Source organism: Megascapheus bottae, chromosome 2, assembly GCF_031878675.1.
Source record: "Megascapheus bottae isolate mThoBot1 chromosome 2, mThoBot2.hap1, whole genome shotgun sequence".
Taxonomy (NCBI): domain Eukaryota; kingdom Metazoa; phylum Chordata; class Mammalia; order Rodentia; family Geomyidae; genus Megascapheus; species Megascapheus bottae.
The window spans coordinates 68494142-68512014 of NC_143510.1; the positions used below are offsets into that span (position 1 = coordinate 68494142).

General features: G+C 35.2%; 1 protein-coding gene across 1 annotated transcript in view; it reads left to right on the forward strand.

Moving 5' to 3' along the window:
• Ptprq (protein tyrosine phosphatase receptor type Q) overlaps positions 1-17873 on the forward strand; it is a 162226-nt gene that overhangs the window by 69159 nt on the left and 75194 nt on the right. Inside the window, exons 24-25 of the mRNA XM_090357310.1 lie at positions 4154-4295; positions 5200-5469. Of these exons, the coding sequence (XP_090213436.1) occupies positions 4154-4295; positions 5200-5469 (412 nt within the window). The remainder of the gene's footprint in view (positions 1-4153; positions 4296-5199; positions 5470-17873) is intronic.

Below are 17873 nucleotides of genomic sequence, written 5' to 3' on the forward strand. Positions count from 1 at the left end.
AACTAGTGGGGGTGGGACATTTAGGAAGCTGAGCCTGAAGGCTATAAATTTCAGGCAAGGGTGGGCTATGTGGTGATATTCTTAATATAAAAAATCCCTATTATTATTGTACTGGTACCAAAACTGTCTTTATGCAGGAATATACTGAACCAGGATCCACCTCGATTGAGCTCCTCCTAAGTGCTAGGATGACAGGTGTAGACACCATTGTATTCAGCCCCCGACCTGGGTTCCATGATTTCTCTGGCATTAGCCTTCCTAACCGAAATCCAACTGTGCTTGTTTTATTGCCTTCTTCTCAATAAGCAATTGTTGATAGCAATTATTTGATTCATTGTTCAAATATACCTTCTTTGCCAAGTGCCAATAGCTCAAACCTGTAATCCTAGCTACTTAGGAGTCTGAGATCTGGGCATCACACTTCAGTGGCTCAGGAAGAGCAACCAGACCCTGAGTTGAAGCCCTACAACTGACCAAAAAAAAAAAAGGCAAACACACACACACACACACACACACACACACACACACACACACACACACTGTGCTTGATGGCAAAATCTTTACAATCACTAAGTGCTTTCTAAATAGTCTGAAAGAATAGGAGGAAATTGGTATTACAGTAAGTCTCTTAAATTGATCCTGATGTTCTGGAGATTATTTTAGATATCTCTGTAAGTGCAAGAGTTAAAAAGCATTGTAAAACATCTGATATTTAATTAATAATCAGTATGATTCCTAACATGTCAGATATAAGATTCTTAACCTTACACCATGCATACTCTCTTCTCATAAGAATGTTTGTGAACATTAAACATTAAAATATTTTCTTTGATTAGGACAATTATCTTTGAATGAAAACCTATACTCTTCTTTTCCTTTCCACTTTTAATCAAAAAACTGCATGAAAGTTAGGCTTCTTTAGGATTTTAAAGAACAGAGCTTCTTGTTTAGTCACTATTGTTTTGTTTTGTTTTTTCCAAATGCCTAAGCTACAGTAGTTGACAAATACATTTACTTATTTGGTTATGCTAGTAGATATTGAAAAGGGATTTAGGTAAATTCAGAGAAACTCAAATTTCAGTACAACCAAAAATTAAAATTTAAAGAGCTTTTATTTTAGCAAATGCAAGGGAAGTAATGAACACATAATTGCATGTAAAACCCAAGTGAATAAAATGAAACAAAAAAATCTAGTTTTTATAAAACGGCAAGTAAGTGATCACTCAAGACAACCTGAGCATACTCTGTGAGCTATTTGTTCTATTTAATTACAATACTTACTGAACCAGACAATAAATATAGAAGGAATAACTTCTTCATATAGAAGCAGTTTCCCAGCATTTTATTAGTATCAATTAATTATATATATGAGGTTAATTCTGTATTTACCCAGACATGCATACAATATGCCTTGATCAGATCCATCTCTTCTGTCACTCCTTCATTACTCCCTTTTCCCACACAATCTCAACTAGCTTCAATGTTCCACTCTCACATGTGTACATCAAGTATTTTGTTTACTCTTATCTTCTATTGCCCTCTCTATTCATCTTTTCCACAAGGGTCCAGCCCCACTGTTTTATATTCTTTTTTCTGCCTTCCTTTCTGCCAACAGTGAGAGGAACGAGGCAATAATCAGGAAAGAAACTCCTTTCACAATAGCCTCAAAGAAAATAAAGTACCTAGGAATTAGCTTAACTAAGAATGTAAAGGACCTTTTGATGAAAACTTTAAAACCCTAAAAAAGGAAATTAAAGCAGAACTAAGGAAATGGAAAAACCTCCCATGCTCCTGGATTGGAAGAATCAACATTGTGAAAATGACAATCTTGCCAAGAGCTATCTACAAATTCAATGCAATACCCATCAACATCCCAATGTCATTCTTTAAAGAAATAGAAGAGGCAATCCAAAGTTTCATATGGAATAATAAAAGACCCCGTATAGCAAAAACACTTCTTAGCAGAAAGAACAATGCTGGAGGAATTTCAATACCAAACTTTAGACTCTATTACAGAGCTATAATTCTCAAAACAGCTTGGTACTGGCACAGGAACAGGCCTGAAGACCAATGGAATAGAACTGAGGACCCAGATATTAAACCACAGACCTATGGCCACCTAATCTTTGACAAGGGAGCCAAAAAAATAGAATGGAAGAAAGACAGCCTCTTCAACAAGTTGTGCTGGCAGAACTGGTTAAGCACCTGCAGAAAACTAAAGCTGGATCCTTCTTTGTCACCTTGCACTAGAATTAACTCCAAATGGATCAAAGACCTGGAGGTAAAAGCTGACACACTGAAAACTCTACAGGAAGGAACAGGAGATACACTAGGCCTCCTTGGCACAGGTCGAAACTTTCTTAATAAGGACCAAGAATCACAACAAATCAGAGAAAGGCTGGATAAGTGGGACTGCATTAAACTGCAGAGCTTTTGTATGGCAAAGGACATAGCTAGTAAACTAATTAGGAAGCCTACAGAGTGGGAGAAGATCTTCACCAACCAAACAACGGACAAAGGCCTCATATCTAAAATATATCAACAACTCAAAAAATTGAATCACTCCAAAACTAACCTCCAAAGTAACAACCATCCCATTAAAAAATGGGCCAAAGACTTAAAGAGAGTCTTCTCTGAAGAAGAAACAAAAATGGCCTATAGACACATGAAGAAATGCTCAACATCTCTGGTCATAAAAGAAATGCAAATCAAAACAACTCTAAGATTCCACCTCACTCCAGCTAGAATGGCCAGGATCAGGAAAACGAATGACAACAGATGCTGGAGGGGATGTGGCCAGGAGGGATCACTACTACACTGTTGGTGGGACTGCAAACTCGTTCAACCACTATGGAAAGCAGTGTGGCAGTGCCTCAAAAGGCTAAACATAGAACTCCCCTATGACCCAGCAATTCCACTACTTGGCATTTACCCAACCACCCAGAAACAAGGACATACTAAACCCACTAGCACAACAATGTTCATTGCAGCACTATTCACCATAGCAAAGATATGGAACCAACCTAGATGTCCCTCAGTTGATGAGTGGATCAACAAGTTGTGGTATTTGTACACAATGGAATTCTATGCTGCTGTCAGAAAGAATGACATCGCCCCATTTGTTAGGAAATGGAAAGACTTAGAAAAAATCATATTAAGTGAAGTAAGCCAGACTCAAAGGAACTTAGGCTCAATGGTTTCCCTCATTCGTCATAATCAGTAGAAACCTTGGGCTCTACTAGCAGAGATCTGCAATAGAGCAAAATCTTGATACATAAGGCCATATAATGTGAAGCTAATTGAAAGGACCTCCAGGATAGTGAAACAAAAGCCATATAATGAATGATTGTTGTCCTTAATGTACTATGTTGTCTCTCATGTCCTTTGCTGTCCCTTGGTTATCTCATATTGGTATAGTATCTTGCTTTGTTATCTGATATATTGAATTTATTTGTATTTGGATATTTGAAATTTCATAGGGAAGGGGGGAAAACCAAGACGGGTGTGGGGTGTGGGGGGGGAGGGAAACGGGTACCAAGACATGTGAAAGGGTATCAATGTATATGAATTAATGCACCTTCTATCTGGCAAATATCATGTAACCCTTTTACTAATTACAATAAAAAATAAATATTTTTAATTTTATTTTATTGTTAATGTGATGAACACAGAAGTTACAGTTACATAGTACTGAGAACATTTTTTTTTTGTTGGTTGTGGGACTTGAATTCGAGGCCTCGGCGTTGTCCCTGAGCTCTTCAGCTCAAGGCCACGGCCTTATCCCTTGAGCCACAGTACCACTTCCTATTTTATATTCTGATCATGTTTTAGTATATATTGTCTGAAGAAGATTCACCTAGTATTTCATACTCACATACACAAATCTGATCATAGACCTGTTCACTTATTCTCATCTCCCTGTCCCCACTGACTCCTATTTTCAATAACCTAGTTCAACATCAGTGAATTTTATTATGCCATCTTCATTCACAGATCCAAGGTATTTTGATATTATTCATATTCTACTCTTCTCTTCCCCCAATTTTCTCAAACAGTCCTACATTTAGTAACATGTTACACATATGTATTTATGTAGTTATAAATAGAAGTGTGTTGATTACTAATAATAGTTTTTTAAATTTGTTTTTTTCAGAATATTTCAGGTTTTCAAACTGAAACCAGACTTATTGGGCTTGAGCCTGTCAGTACCTACTCTGTCAGTGTGTCTGCATTTACCAAAGTTGGAAATGGCAATCAGTTTAGTAATGTAGTAAAATTTACAACCCAAGAATCAGGTGAGACAATGCTTGATATTGGATGTGTCATACTTAATTCTCATTCTTTTTTTTCTCTCTTTCTACTCCGTAACAAAGCATCATAATTTAGGATTTCACTCCATTTTGAATGCTTTAAAGTTAAATTTGGTCTTGTCTGAAATCATCTGTATGTCTTTATAGATTTATATTTACATATAACTATTATTTACATATAAATATATGTAAATATATAAATATATTTGCATATATTTACAATTTTCTTCTTGAAATGGAAAAGTTAAACCGGAGTCTATTTTTATAAGAAAGTGGGCTTCTAGAACAACTATGAAAATTATCTAAAGTTTATGATTAACTGAGATAGAAGACACAAGAGACAAAAATAAACTATCAATCCTAGCTAACAGATTTAGATTTTTATACATCATCTTCGATGGCTTCTAGAGAATTCCAAGCTTCTTCTTAAGAAGAAGTATAATATTAAATCAGGATCCCTAAATCAGTTATGGGGTTCCCCAGGCCTTCTAAGTATTGTTGTGCTTCATTAACATGGCATTTCGTCTACCAAAGTGCCCCATGCTAAAATATTGCTAAGATTGTTTCTTGCTGATTAAGAGCACAGGTACCAACCAGCACGTGGGCTCCAGGCTACCCAATCATTTCTAAGGATTTGACAGTGAATTTGCTGCTTACATCCACTGATCAATTCAATATTGCAAACTTTAATAAGAAAAATATAGAAAACATGTCAACAACCAGATGATCCACTTAAAAACTACATGACTACACGATGAAACATTGAGATGTTAAGGTTTTATTCGATCTGTACTCCTAAACCTAATTTTACCTAACAATCACATATCCAATAATTTAATTCGAACACGTGTACAATTTTTAACAGTGGGCATTCTGTTTATCTTTTAAGTTCCAGATGTGGTGCAGCAAGTTCGGTGTATAGCAAGTGACTGGCAGTCGATTTTAGTGAAGTGGGATCCGCCTATAAAAACCAATGGAATAATCACACACTATACAATAACTGTTGAGAGGAATTCTACAAAAGTCTCTCCCCAAGACCACATGCATACTTTCTTACAACTTCTGGCCAATACCTCATATGTCTTTAAAGTGAGAGCTTCAACCTCAGCTGGTGAAGGTAATGAGAGCATGTGCAACGTCAGCACACTACCTGAAACAGGTAATTAGCAGAGCCAACTAGCCGGTCCTAAACTTCTAAGCAGCATGAAGTGTTTAATGGTTTATATCCTGAGTCATACTCTTGTCAATTTTAGTTATAACCTTCTTACATCTGTCTGTCTGATTTTTGCCAATCCCAGGGTTTAACACTGGGCCTGGACACTATCCCTGAGCCTTTTTTGGTTAAGGCTCGTGCTCTGCCCCTTGAGCCTCAGTACTATTTCTGGTTTTTTCTGAGTAGTTTACTGGCAATAACAGTGTCAGACTTTCCTATCAAGCTGAAATCAAACCATGATACTCCAATTCCAGCCTCTTGATTAACTAGGAGCCACTGATTCACATGTATTAAATAATGTGAAATGTGTATTAAAATGTACAATAGGTACTTGATCTTCAGCTGTCATGTGCCAGTCATGTAGTGCATGGGCCCTTCACAACTTTGGTAAGTTGGAAGGAAACAAAAAGAGAAATACATTTTAGTGTGTTTCTATAAATACTAACTTATCATTTATTGAAGTGCATTTTTCCATATATTTTTATTGTAATTAATAGAAGGGTTACATTATATTCACCAGATAGAAGGTGCATTATTTCACAAATATTGATACCCTTTCTCATGTCTTGGTCTTCATTTCCCTCCCCCCACCTCCGCCAATCATCTTGTTTTCTCCCTTCCCTATCCAATTTCAAAAAACCAAATACGCATATATCCAATTTATCAGGTAACATGGTGAAATACTGTAATAATATGAGATAACCAAAGGACAGCAAAAGAGATGAGAGACAACATAGTACATTAAGGACAACAATCATTCATTATATGGCTTTTGTTTCACTATCCTGGAGGTCCTTTCAATTAGCTTCACATTATTTGGCCTTATGTATCAAGATTTTGCTCTATTGCAGATCTCTGCTAGTAGAGCCCAAGGTTTCTACTGATTATGACGAATGAGGGAAACCATTGAGCCTAAGTTCCTTTGAGTCTGGCTTACTTCACTTAATATGATTTTTTCTAAGTCTTTCCATTTCCTAACAAATGGGGCGATGTCATTCTTTCTGACAGCAGCATAGAATTCCATTGTGTACAAATACCACAACTTGTTGATCCACTCATCAACTGAGGGACATCTAGGTTGGTTCCATATCTTTGCTATGGTGAATAGTGCTGCAATGAACATTGTTGTGCTAGTGGGTTTAGTATGTCCTTGTTTCTGGGTGGTTGGGTAAATGCCAAGTAGTGGAATTGCTGGGTCATAGGGGAGTTCTATGTTTAGCCTTTTGAGGCACTGCCACACTGCTTTCCATAGTGGTTGAACGAGTTTGCAGTCCCACCAACAGTGTAGTAGTGATCCCTCCTGGCCACATCCCCTCCAGCATCTGTTGTCATTCGTTTTCCTGATCCTGGCCATTCTAGCTGGAGTGAGGTGGAATCTTAGAGTTGTTTTGATTTGCATTTCTTTTATGACCAGAGATGTTGAGCATTTCTTCATGTGTCTATAGGCCATTTTTGTTTCTTCTTCAGAGAAGACTCTCTTTAAGTCTTTGGCCCATTTTTTAATGGGATGGTTGTTACTTTGGAGGTTAGTTTTGGAGTGATTCAATTTTTTGAGTTGTTGATATATTTTAGATATGAGGCCTTTGTCCGTTGTTTGGTTGGTGAAGATCTTCTCCCACTCTGTAGGCTTCCTAATTAGTTTACTAGCTATGTCCTTTGCCATACAAAAGCTCTGCAGTTTAATGCAGTCCCACTTATCCAGCCTTTCTCTGATTTGTTGTGATTCTTGGTCCTTATTAAGAAAGTTTCGACCTGTGCCAAGGAGGCCTAGTGTATCTCCTGTTCCTTCCTGTAGAGTTTTCAGTGTGTCAGCTTTTACCTCCAGGTCTTTGATCCATTTGGAGTTAATTCTAGTGCAAGGTGACAAAGAAGGATCCAGCTTTAGTTTTCTGCAGGTGCTTAACCAGTTCTGCCAGCACAACTTGTTGAAGAGGCTGTCTTTCTTCCATTCTATTTTTTTGGCTCCCTTGTCAAAGATTAGGTGGCCATAGGTCTGTGGTTTAATATCTGGGTCCTCAGTTCTATTCCATTGGTCTTCAGGCCTGTTCCTGTGCCAGTACCAAGCTGTTTTGAGAATTATAGCTCTGTAATAGAGTCTAAAGTTTGGAATTGAAATTCCTCCAGCGCTGTTCTTTCTGCTAAGAAGTGTTTTTGCTATACGGGGTCTTTTATTATTCCATATGAAATTTTGGATTGCCTCTTCTATTTCTTTAAAGAATGACATTGGGATGTTGATGGGTATTGCATTGAATTTGTAGATAGCTCTTGGCAAGATTGTCATTTTCACAATGTTGATTCTTCCAATCCAGGAGCATGGGAGGTTTTTCCATTTCCTTAGTTCTGCTTTAATTTCCTTTTTTAGGGTTTTAAAGTTTTCGTCAAAAAGGTCATTTACATTCTTAGTTAAGCTAATTCCTAGGTACTTTATTTTCTTTGAGGCTATTGTGAAAGGAGTTTCTTTCCTGATTATTGCCTCGTTCCTCTCACTGTTGGCATAAAGGAAGGCAGTTGATTTTTGAGGGTTGATTTTATAGCCTGCTACTCTTCCAAAGCTTTGGATCAGCTCAAGGAGCTTGGGAATAGAGTCTATAGGATTCTTTAAATACAGAATCATGTCATCTGCAAAGAGGGATAGTTTTATTTCCTCTTTCCCTACTCATTCATACCCCTTCTTATGACATGGTCCCCATTTCCCTCCCACCCTTTCCCCGCTTATCTTGATTTCCTCCCTTCCCTATCCAATTTCAGATAACCAATTAAGCACATATAAAATATATCAGATAACAAAGTGAAATATTGTAACAATATGAGATAACCAAGGGATGGCAAAAGAGATGAGAGATAACATACTAGATAAAGAACAACAGTCATTCATTCTATGGCTTTGGTTTCCTTATCCTGGAGGTCCTTACATTTAGTGTCATAGTATTTGGCCTAATGTCTCTAGATTTTGTTCTATTGTAAATCTCTGCTAGGAGAGCCCAAGGTTTCTACTGATTATGAAAAGTGAGGGAGACTATTGAGCCTAAGTTCCTTTGAGTCTGGCTTACTTCACTTAATATGATTTTTTCTAAGTCTTTCCATTTCCTTACAAATGGGGTGATGTCATTCTTTCTGACAGCAGCATAGAATTCCATTGTGTATAAATACCACATCTTATCAATCCACTCATCAACTGAGGGGCATCTGGGTTGGTTCCATATCTTTGCTATGGTAAACAGTGCTGCAGTTAATATTGTTGTGCTAGTGGGTTTAGTATGTCCTTGTTTCTGGACAATTGGGTAAATGCCAAGTAGTGGAATTGCTGGGTCATAGGGAAGCTGTATATTTAGTTTTTTGAGGAACTGCCATACTGCTTTCCATAGTGGCTAAACGAATTTGCAGTCCCACCAACAGTATAGTAGCGATCCCTCCTGGCCACATTCCATCCAGCATCTGTTGTTATTAGATTTCTTGATCATGGCCATTCTAACTGGAGTGAGGTGGAATCTTAGAGTTGTTTTGATTTGCTTTTCTTTTATGACCAGAGATGTCGAGCATTTCTTCATTTGTCTATAGGCCATTTTTATTTCTTCTTCAGAGAAGACTCTCTTTAAGTCTTTGGCTATACTATTTTTTCTTTGCAACGCCTTAGAATGCTGTGTAAATGTAGGACTCAAAGAATTTGCTTTTTATGTCAAGCATCTTGTGGTAAGGGGAGGGGGGTCAAAGAGATGATGGATGGACAAAAATACCCTCAATATTTAGGAATATGGTGATATTATATAGGATATATTATATTATACTATATTGAATAGTGGGCAGGAATCCCAGGATAGATCAAGGGATAACATGCAGTAGAGAAGGAAATGCAACTGGAAAAAATATAGGAGCTTTGAAGAAATGGTTGGGACTCGCTCTACTTTTAGTTTTATAGAGATGTCACAAACATTTGAAGATGACAAATGGAAAATTGGTTGCTTTTCTAAATTTAAATTTGGAAACAATGTGACTTCTCAAAGAACAATGATTTGAGGAAAAATTCTCTAAACACTGAAGCAATCTCTACATGGAGTATATGTTCATTAATTTCCTGGGCCTTCAAAACTTATCACATTAAAATCTCGGTCACTTGCATGGCTCAGAGGATCTATTTCTATGTAGAGTTTTCTTCTGTAGCTATCTATATGTTCTCTCATTCTATTTCTTTTTTAAAACTGTAGTTTTCATTTAATTTTAATTTTGTTTTATTGTTGGGGTGATGTACGGTGGTTATAGTTACATTCATTAGGTAGTGGGTACATTATTTTACATTGTTACCCCTTCCCATGTTTTTCTCCCACCTTCCCTCCCTCTACTCCTCTCCCACTCATCTTGTTTTTCCCTTACCTTCCCATTTTCAAGTACACAAATAAATGTATATACAATATGCCAGGTATGAAATTCAGATACAGTAACAACATGAGCTAAACCTTAAGCAGAAAAGAGGAAAGAAATAGCTACACATAGTACATTAAGAACAACCACTCCTATTCTCATACCACATATTTTTTGTTCTTTGGCAAGTTCCAAAAAAGTATTATCTGAGAAATAAAAGTAATCTCATACATCAAATTATGAATTAAAAATTTTAAATTCTTTTAAAATGCAATTTCTTTAAAATTGAATTTGAGTTACTCTACGTAATTCTCCTTGACCACATTGATGTTCTAATACCCCTCATTAAGTGGACCCCAAAAGCCACTCTACCTCATCTGAGCTCCAGCTAAGGCCAGCTGTTCTGCAAGCAGTGATTTTATTAACTTATTTGGGAACCGAAGCATATCTTATTACTCTATTTTCCATTGCTGTCCAATGCAGCTGTAGCTGATACTTTTCACAACAGCCTTTACATATCAACCTCCTCCATTTATTTCTTGTTCTATTTTACATCGTCTTTTAAGTAGATATGTGTGCATGCAAAAATCATGTTGCTTCCTGGTGTAATTACTTGGACTCTTCAGGAAGGTGCCTTTTGTTTGCATAAAATTATAAACTTCATGGAATACATTTACTAATGGCATAAATATTGTGAGATGCAGAATAAATGAATGCTAGTGGCAGCATCATTTCTTAAGTAATATCAAATTAATTTAGACCATGTTTTAAGTCAAGTGAAAAGATGAAGGATCTGAATTGATAGATTCTGATAAATTTTTCCTTTTTATTGCTTAGTACAGATTCTGATAAATTTTTCCTTTTTATTGCTTAGTAAATGAAAATCTGATTCACTGCTTGCAAAATTTAATATTGAAGAGGAAGCAATTTTTAAAATAAAAATATTCATAAGTGAACTCACCACTAAAGTTATTTTTAAATTTAAATTTAAAAGGTAATATTTCTCACTATATTAATGAACTATTATTTGAAATTGAATTTTTTACCACCTACTTAGTATTCCTTTAGTAAGTCAAACCATTGGTTCTATGCCTGGATACAAGTTTATGAAGAATTTGTGCCTTAAAAGTAAGTTACAGTACTAGGAAAAATTTCAATATGATTTCACATGAATCATAATGATTACCTCTATAGCAATTACAAGAGTACACTGAAAAGCTAATATTTCAGTTTCCAAATGCTTGTCAATATTATATTATCCCTATTTATATCAGTATACAAAGAACAGTGACCTTTTACAATGTCTTCACTGCAAGCACATTAATGAAATTTGCTATTTAAAAGCTATCCAAAGAGTTTGATTCCACTTTGGCTCCCAAGTTTTTTTTTTAAAGTTTACACTTAAATTTAATACCAGCATTGCATTTAGGAAGCCAGGATGTTTATGGTTAAATGTGTAAGATATGATCATTTCAACCTGGATAGGATGCTATTGTCAGGAGTATCTTTAGTAATTTTGTCTGCAAAATAACCGCTATCAAATGATACAATATATTAAGCTTCCTTTCTAGTATGAATATATAAGAAGTCCTTGGAGGGTCAAGTAGGATTATAAATCTGACTCCATAAGCTGATTGTGTGCACAGCAATTTTCATTAAGCAAGGGGAAAAATTGTAATTGCTCTTTGATCTTCAGATTTTCTTCACATTAAAAATGTCCGTTATAAATGTGCAAACTTAAAAAATGCAAAACTAATATCTATTTCATATGTCATAATTTAAATCACTGAGAATCAGTCTTATATATTTGTTCATTTTTCTGAAATAGGAATATGTAGCCCAGCTTGTCCTGTACTTCATGGGATTTATTTTAACTTTTCTAACGCTAGGATTACAGCAATGAGTCACCACACACACACACACACACACACACACACACACACTCACTCACACAAGTGACATTTAATATTTTCCTTAAAAATTAAGGCGGTTGGGGCCGGGAGTTTGGCCTAGTGGTTAAAGTGCTTGCCTAGCATGCATGAAGACCCGGGTTCGATTCCTTGGTACCACATACATAGAAAAAAGCCAGAAGTGGGGCTGAGGCTCAAGGGGTAGAGCTCTAGCCTTGAGAAAGTCCAAGGACAGTGCTCAGACCCTGAGCTCAAGCCCAGGACTGGCAAAAATAAAATAAATAAATAAATAAATAAATAAATAAAAAATTAAGGCGGTTGTTTTTCTTTTCTCACTGCTTAGCTTTAGAAACTGAACTTTTTTGTCTTGCTGAATTGTTACACTTTGGATCAGTATCCAGTGTCTCTTTCCTTTGTGCTTTGAATCTTAGAAAATGTCTGTGAGACTTTCTCCTGTGATTTTATTCATACTCCTCCTTACAGGACCTTTCTTCATCCGCATTCTCACAACCACATCTGTGGCTTGTCTTCACTAACGTCCTCTTCAGGAGTAGCAGCAGTGTCAACATTCCCATGGTCAGCCATGTCTTCTCAAATTCTTTTTGTTTCACATTAACTCCCGCACTATCACGTTGGCCACCATGTCACCTGAGCCTATCACTGAGTGACAGGAAGCAACATCATGATACCATTTGCCACCTATTGAACTAGCACATGTGCAATCATCAGCAATGATAGACAGAAAGGTAAAATTGATGGCTTAATGATTTCGCTGTTCACCTATAATGGAAGTAGTAATTAGGTGAATGCAAGAGTTAACAGTAGAGTTTTTATTTCAGAAAATAATTCCTAGTTAGCATGAAATGGTAACCAATTTGAACCCTGTGTAGGAGGACAGGTGTTATTTAATTAGACCATAATCACTGAAATTCAAGCACATTGGACTGTGCACTGAAATTCAAGCACATTGGACTGTGCAAACTAAAGATTATCTTATTTTTGTGAGTTTCTGTTCACATCTTTAACAGATGTTTGCATCAATTAATCATCATTTTAATATTGAGCCACAGCAGTTCTTACATATTTTGGTTGGAAGTTCTTTGTGTTAGATTTCTGTCACTGTAACAAATGGCTGAGGTAAACTACTTAAATGAGAAGAGATTTTAGTTTACCTCATGCTTTCAGAGATTTAAATACATGATTACTTGGCTCCATTAATTTTAGAACTGTGTTGGACTAGAACATCATACATATTGTCAGCTATTGTCAGTGGAAGGAGACAAAGACAAGGAACTGACCCAACTTCCTTTAGATTCTAATACCAGTACATTTGGATTCTAGTTCCAGGGCATCTAACTAGTGCCACAGGCTGCCAGCAGTGCCTTAGGATTGGAACTATTGATGACATTTCAGATCCAAAACACATTTTTAATACATATGTGTGCACATTATATTAACCAGATATGCAGGTGTTATATGCATATTATATACAATTTCTTAATTTATAGGTTGCCTTTCTGTTTATTCAGTGGTGACTAGGATGAGATGATTATTTTAATTTTAATAAAATCTTAATTACAAATTTTAATCTCATGTAAGTACCTTTCTGGGTCTTACCTAAAAAAATCATTGACTCCTTCTTGGTATTATAGATTATGCTCTTGTATTGTATTCTAGAAGTTATATAGATCAAGTTTATTTATATCTGTGATGCATCTCAAATCGTATGTTTTACATGAAGAATATGACTCACATTTCATTTTTATACATTGACCAAACTTCAAAAATATCCAGAAAATTTGTTGAATAATTTCCTCCCTCTCCATTTTGAATTTCCTTGGAAGTTCTGTAAAAGGTAAAATCACCCTATCACATCAATCTATTTTTGAAATATATTTCCATTCACTGATTTATTTGCTTACCTTTTGGTCATACCACTATATGTTGATTATCATAATTTTAAGTAAATTTTTAAATCAGGAAGTGCCAGTTTATAAATGTGTTCGTTTCCAAAGACATGATTACTTTTAGTTCTTTGAATTTCCTAATAGATTTATTTCATAATGAAAATCTATTTTGTACATGTGTTTGTAGAGAACGGACATCCGAATTGGATTATCAGTGAACATAGGTCTTCATATGTCTTCAGATTTTCAGCAGGTTTTTAGGATTTAATGAAGGAGTTTTGCATGAGTCTTGTTTGTTATTTTTATTATTATCATAGTACTTCAAAATAGAATTATTTTGTTCTCAATTTGATGCAAAATTTAGAAATAATTGATTTATATAGTAATATAAAGTTGATAAACTCATTTCTCAGGCATAGAAGGTTTATGAGATATATTCTCTTAGAATTTTCTATCTTAAAATTATGTATTCTAAAAGCAGTTTTATCTTTCTTTTTCCTTTTACTTGGTGACTTTTCTTATTTCATTATACTAAATAGGCTTATAACACTGGTTGAACAGAAGTGGTAAAAGCTGAAATTCTTTTGCTGCACTAGGTTGAGTATTAGTCCTCAATCATTTGGTTTGATGTACATTTTTTGTCAAACTTAGAAATGATATTTTAAATTTTTTTCTGGGAGTGTTTTTGTAAAATAAATATTGAATTTTGTCAAGTTCAGAATTTATTGAAATATACTTTTTTCTTTTAGATTCTGTTACTTAATATGACTCTGTTTACGTTTCCCCTCGGGTTAGTTATTTTTGTTACTCTTATTTGTTTTTAAAGACAAGTTCTTGCTCTGTAGGCCAGGCAGGCTTCAAATTAGTTCTTCCTCTGCCTCAGCCTGTTGAGTCCTCACATGACAGACATTTGCTACAACACACACACATACCTTTATTTTGAATGCTCAATTTGCATTCTTAGGACTAAACATATTATTTGATGCATTACTTTATTACTTATGGGTGGATATGAATTGTAAAGAGCAGGATTGTATATGTGTCCAGGTTACACATTAGTCTGAAATTTCCTTTTGTTTTAATATCAATTTTGGAGTTTATGTATGGGTTACATTGGACTATAAAAAGTAGTTGAAAATTATACTTCCTTTTATAATTATTATTATTACTATTATTGTTATTTTATCCTAAGTTCTTTCATGAAATCACCCAATCTAAAAAATATCTAGCCTAGAATTTTCTAATTTACATTGAGATATCTTTTTGAGCCATAGTTGTCTATAGTCATTTAATTAATTTTCCAATTTTCCAATGCTTTCATGTGTACCATTTTTAATTAATGCTGTTGTCAGAGAACATTTTCATGAAACAATTAAAATATTGACGTTTCCTTCCTCTTAGTATATGATTTATCTTATTGAATTATCATATGTATACATTAGAAAATAATGTATATATTCCAGGTTTGGCCATATTGAGTTATATATTATTCTAATATGATAGGCAGCTTCTTGAAAAACATATCCTCTGTAATCTAACAGTTACTGTCAAGAAAATATCCAAGTCTCTTTTGCATTTTTCTACATTCTTGTTTCATACATTTTAATGATTATAACTAAAATGATTCATATTTATAATTATTATTATAGTGTAATGGCTAATCATTTAATCAATATAAATTGTTCCTTTTATTATAAAAAAATCTTCTGTTAAAGACTCTTTTAAACCTGTTGTTAGCATTTTATATCTTTCACTCCCTCCCCCTTCTCTTAAATTATTTGTGTCATTTTAAGATAACACTAGTGAATAGCAAATGTGAGTCTTCCAGGCAGCACATAATTAGGCCTTTCATTTTTATCTGTTTTAATAATATTAAACTTTTTTGTGTGGGGGGGAAGTCATGGGGCTTGAACTCTGGGCCTGGGTGTTGTCCCTGAACTCTTAAGCTCAAGGCCATCACCCTACCCTTTGAGCTACAGCCCTACTTCCCATTTTCTAGTGATTAACTGGAGATAAGAGTCTTTCTGCTTTGTATATTTGCTGGGCTGGCTTTAAACCTTGATCCTCAGATCTCAGCCTCCAGAGTAACTAGAATTACAGGTGTGAGCCACCATGTCCGGCTCCAAAATGATGAATTATTTTTTCAAACATTTTTCTGCTTTATTTCCATTTTATTCTTCTGACATTCCTGGTAGGCAATTCTTTGTATCCCTTATGTGACTCTTCTCTTTTTAAACTGAAAAATTTCTACGGATCTGTCATCAAATTCAATGACTTTGTACTGTGACCTCTTTATTAAAAACCATTTAGTGGGGCTTTATTTCAAACATTGTACTAATTATAGATTGTGTAGTTTTCATTTCATTTTGTTTTATCAATTCCACTTCTGTGCTGAGGTCATCTATTTCATCTATTTGTTTTCCAATTATGAGAATACATTTCTCATATTTTCCATTTGTTCAAGCAAATTATTGATAATAGCTGCTTTGAAGCTGTTTTCTGTTTATTTACATAATCCTGTTATCTATCTACTGCCATATTTTCTCCTGTCTATAAATCACATTCCCTGACACTGATAAATTTTCCCATCTTTCCTAGTGAGTTTTGAGCTCATACCAAATATTTTGAAATGTATTGCAGAAATTCTAGAGAGTTGGCTTTTGCTCTAATGAGCCATTGAATTACTGAATATTTACTCTGTGAATGTGTGGTTCAGTGCTTTGATTTGTTCTCATTCTTAGTTATAAGTGAATTTATGTAAGGACAGAGATAAAAACTGAAGTGTATGTCAAAAACTTATGAGGTTTTGGTATGAGGCCTGAGCTATTTACTGACTTCTTAATTGTGAGGGATTTAAACCACAAGCTTTCTCTCCCCTGCAGTAGCTAAAACTTCTCTAATTTTCAGCTGTTATTTTCTATTATGTCCCCTGAATTCTCTATCCTGCATGAATAATTAAGAAACTTGGCAGGGAGCACAACAGATTTAGACCCCAAATTTGGGTTGAACCTATCTGTGGCTCTCGCTTCTTTTTGAGCTACTTGAGCAGCTTCATAGATCATTCTCTGGTATCTCAAGCCAAGAGCTGTTTTACTTTTTTTCTGATCTCTGAGTTCATAGTTGGCAGCTGGGTAAGTTTGATACACCATGTTAGAGCCCCCTAAACTTACTATGTTTGGGGATTGGATTTTTGGTTACTTTTGATAAATCTGTTTTCTTTTAAAAATGATATGTGAATGGAAAGTGTTTTTGTGTAAGATGACATAATACATTTTTGGTGATGGGTTCACAGAATTGGGATTTATACTGTAATAAGATACATCACTTTAATAAGTGGTTAAATTTTCAGTTCTTTAAAATACATTAATGGCAAGATGTTTTAAACTGGCTTTCTGTGGTCCATAAAGAACCAGTTTCACACCATATTTGTCCTTTCTCTTCTCTTTTTTTCTACCATCTTTACTTTCTGTCTATTTTGCTTCCTTCTATCCTTTCTCACTCCCTCTCAGTTTCTCACTCCATCTCATGGAAGTCCTGAAAATTTCAAAGTCTTTATTATGATTTTCCTCTTATAGTTTAGATGTAGGTCTTCTTTCTGTATTTTAATTGTTTAGTTTTAGAACTCTAACCCTTAGAAGAGAAATGCTGTTTTGGGTAGTATTCAGTTACAATCAGCATTGGTAGCTAATTATTAGATATCTACCTGTGTATGTCAGGCATAGATATCTACCAGTCTATGTCATGCTTGTCTGTATGTCTTCTCACAACATTCCTATTTTTTAACTGTTTATTGACTTTTGACTTGACCTCAGTTCTTCATCTACTCTTATGATATTTGAAGTTCTCATCTCATTCATTCACTACTAATCTTCAATTTATGTATACAGATGTCTCACAGGCCATCTACCTGGTATCTTGTATTAATATAAACTTTTCTTTTCTTTTTTTGTGGGTCATGGGGCTTGAACTCAGCCTGGGTATTGTCCCTGAGCTCTTCAGCTCAAGGCTACCCTTGAGCCAAGCCGCACTTCACCCATTTTCTAGAGATTAACTGGAGATAAGAGTCTCAGATTCTTTTGTGCCCAGACTGGCTTTGAACCTTGATCCTCAGATCTCAGCATGCTGAGTAGCTAGGATTACAGGAGTGAGCCACCACAGTCTGCTAATGTGAACTTTT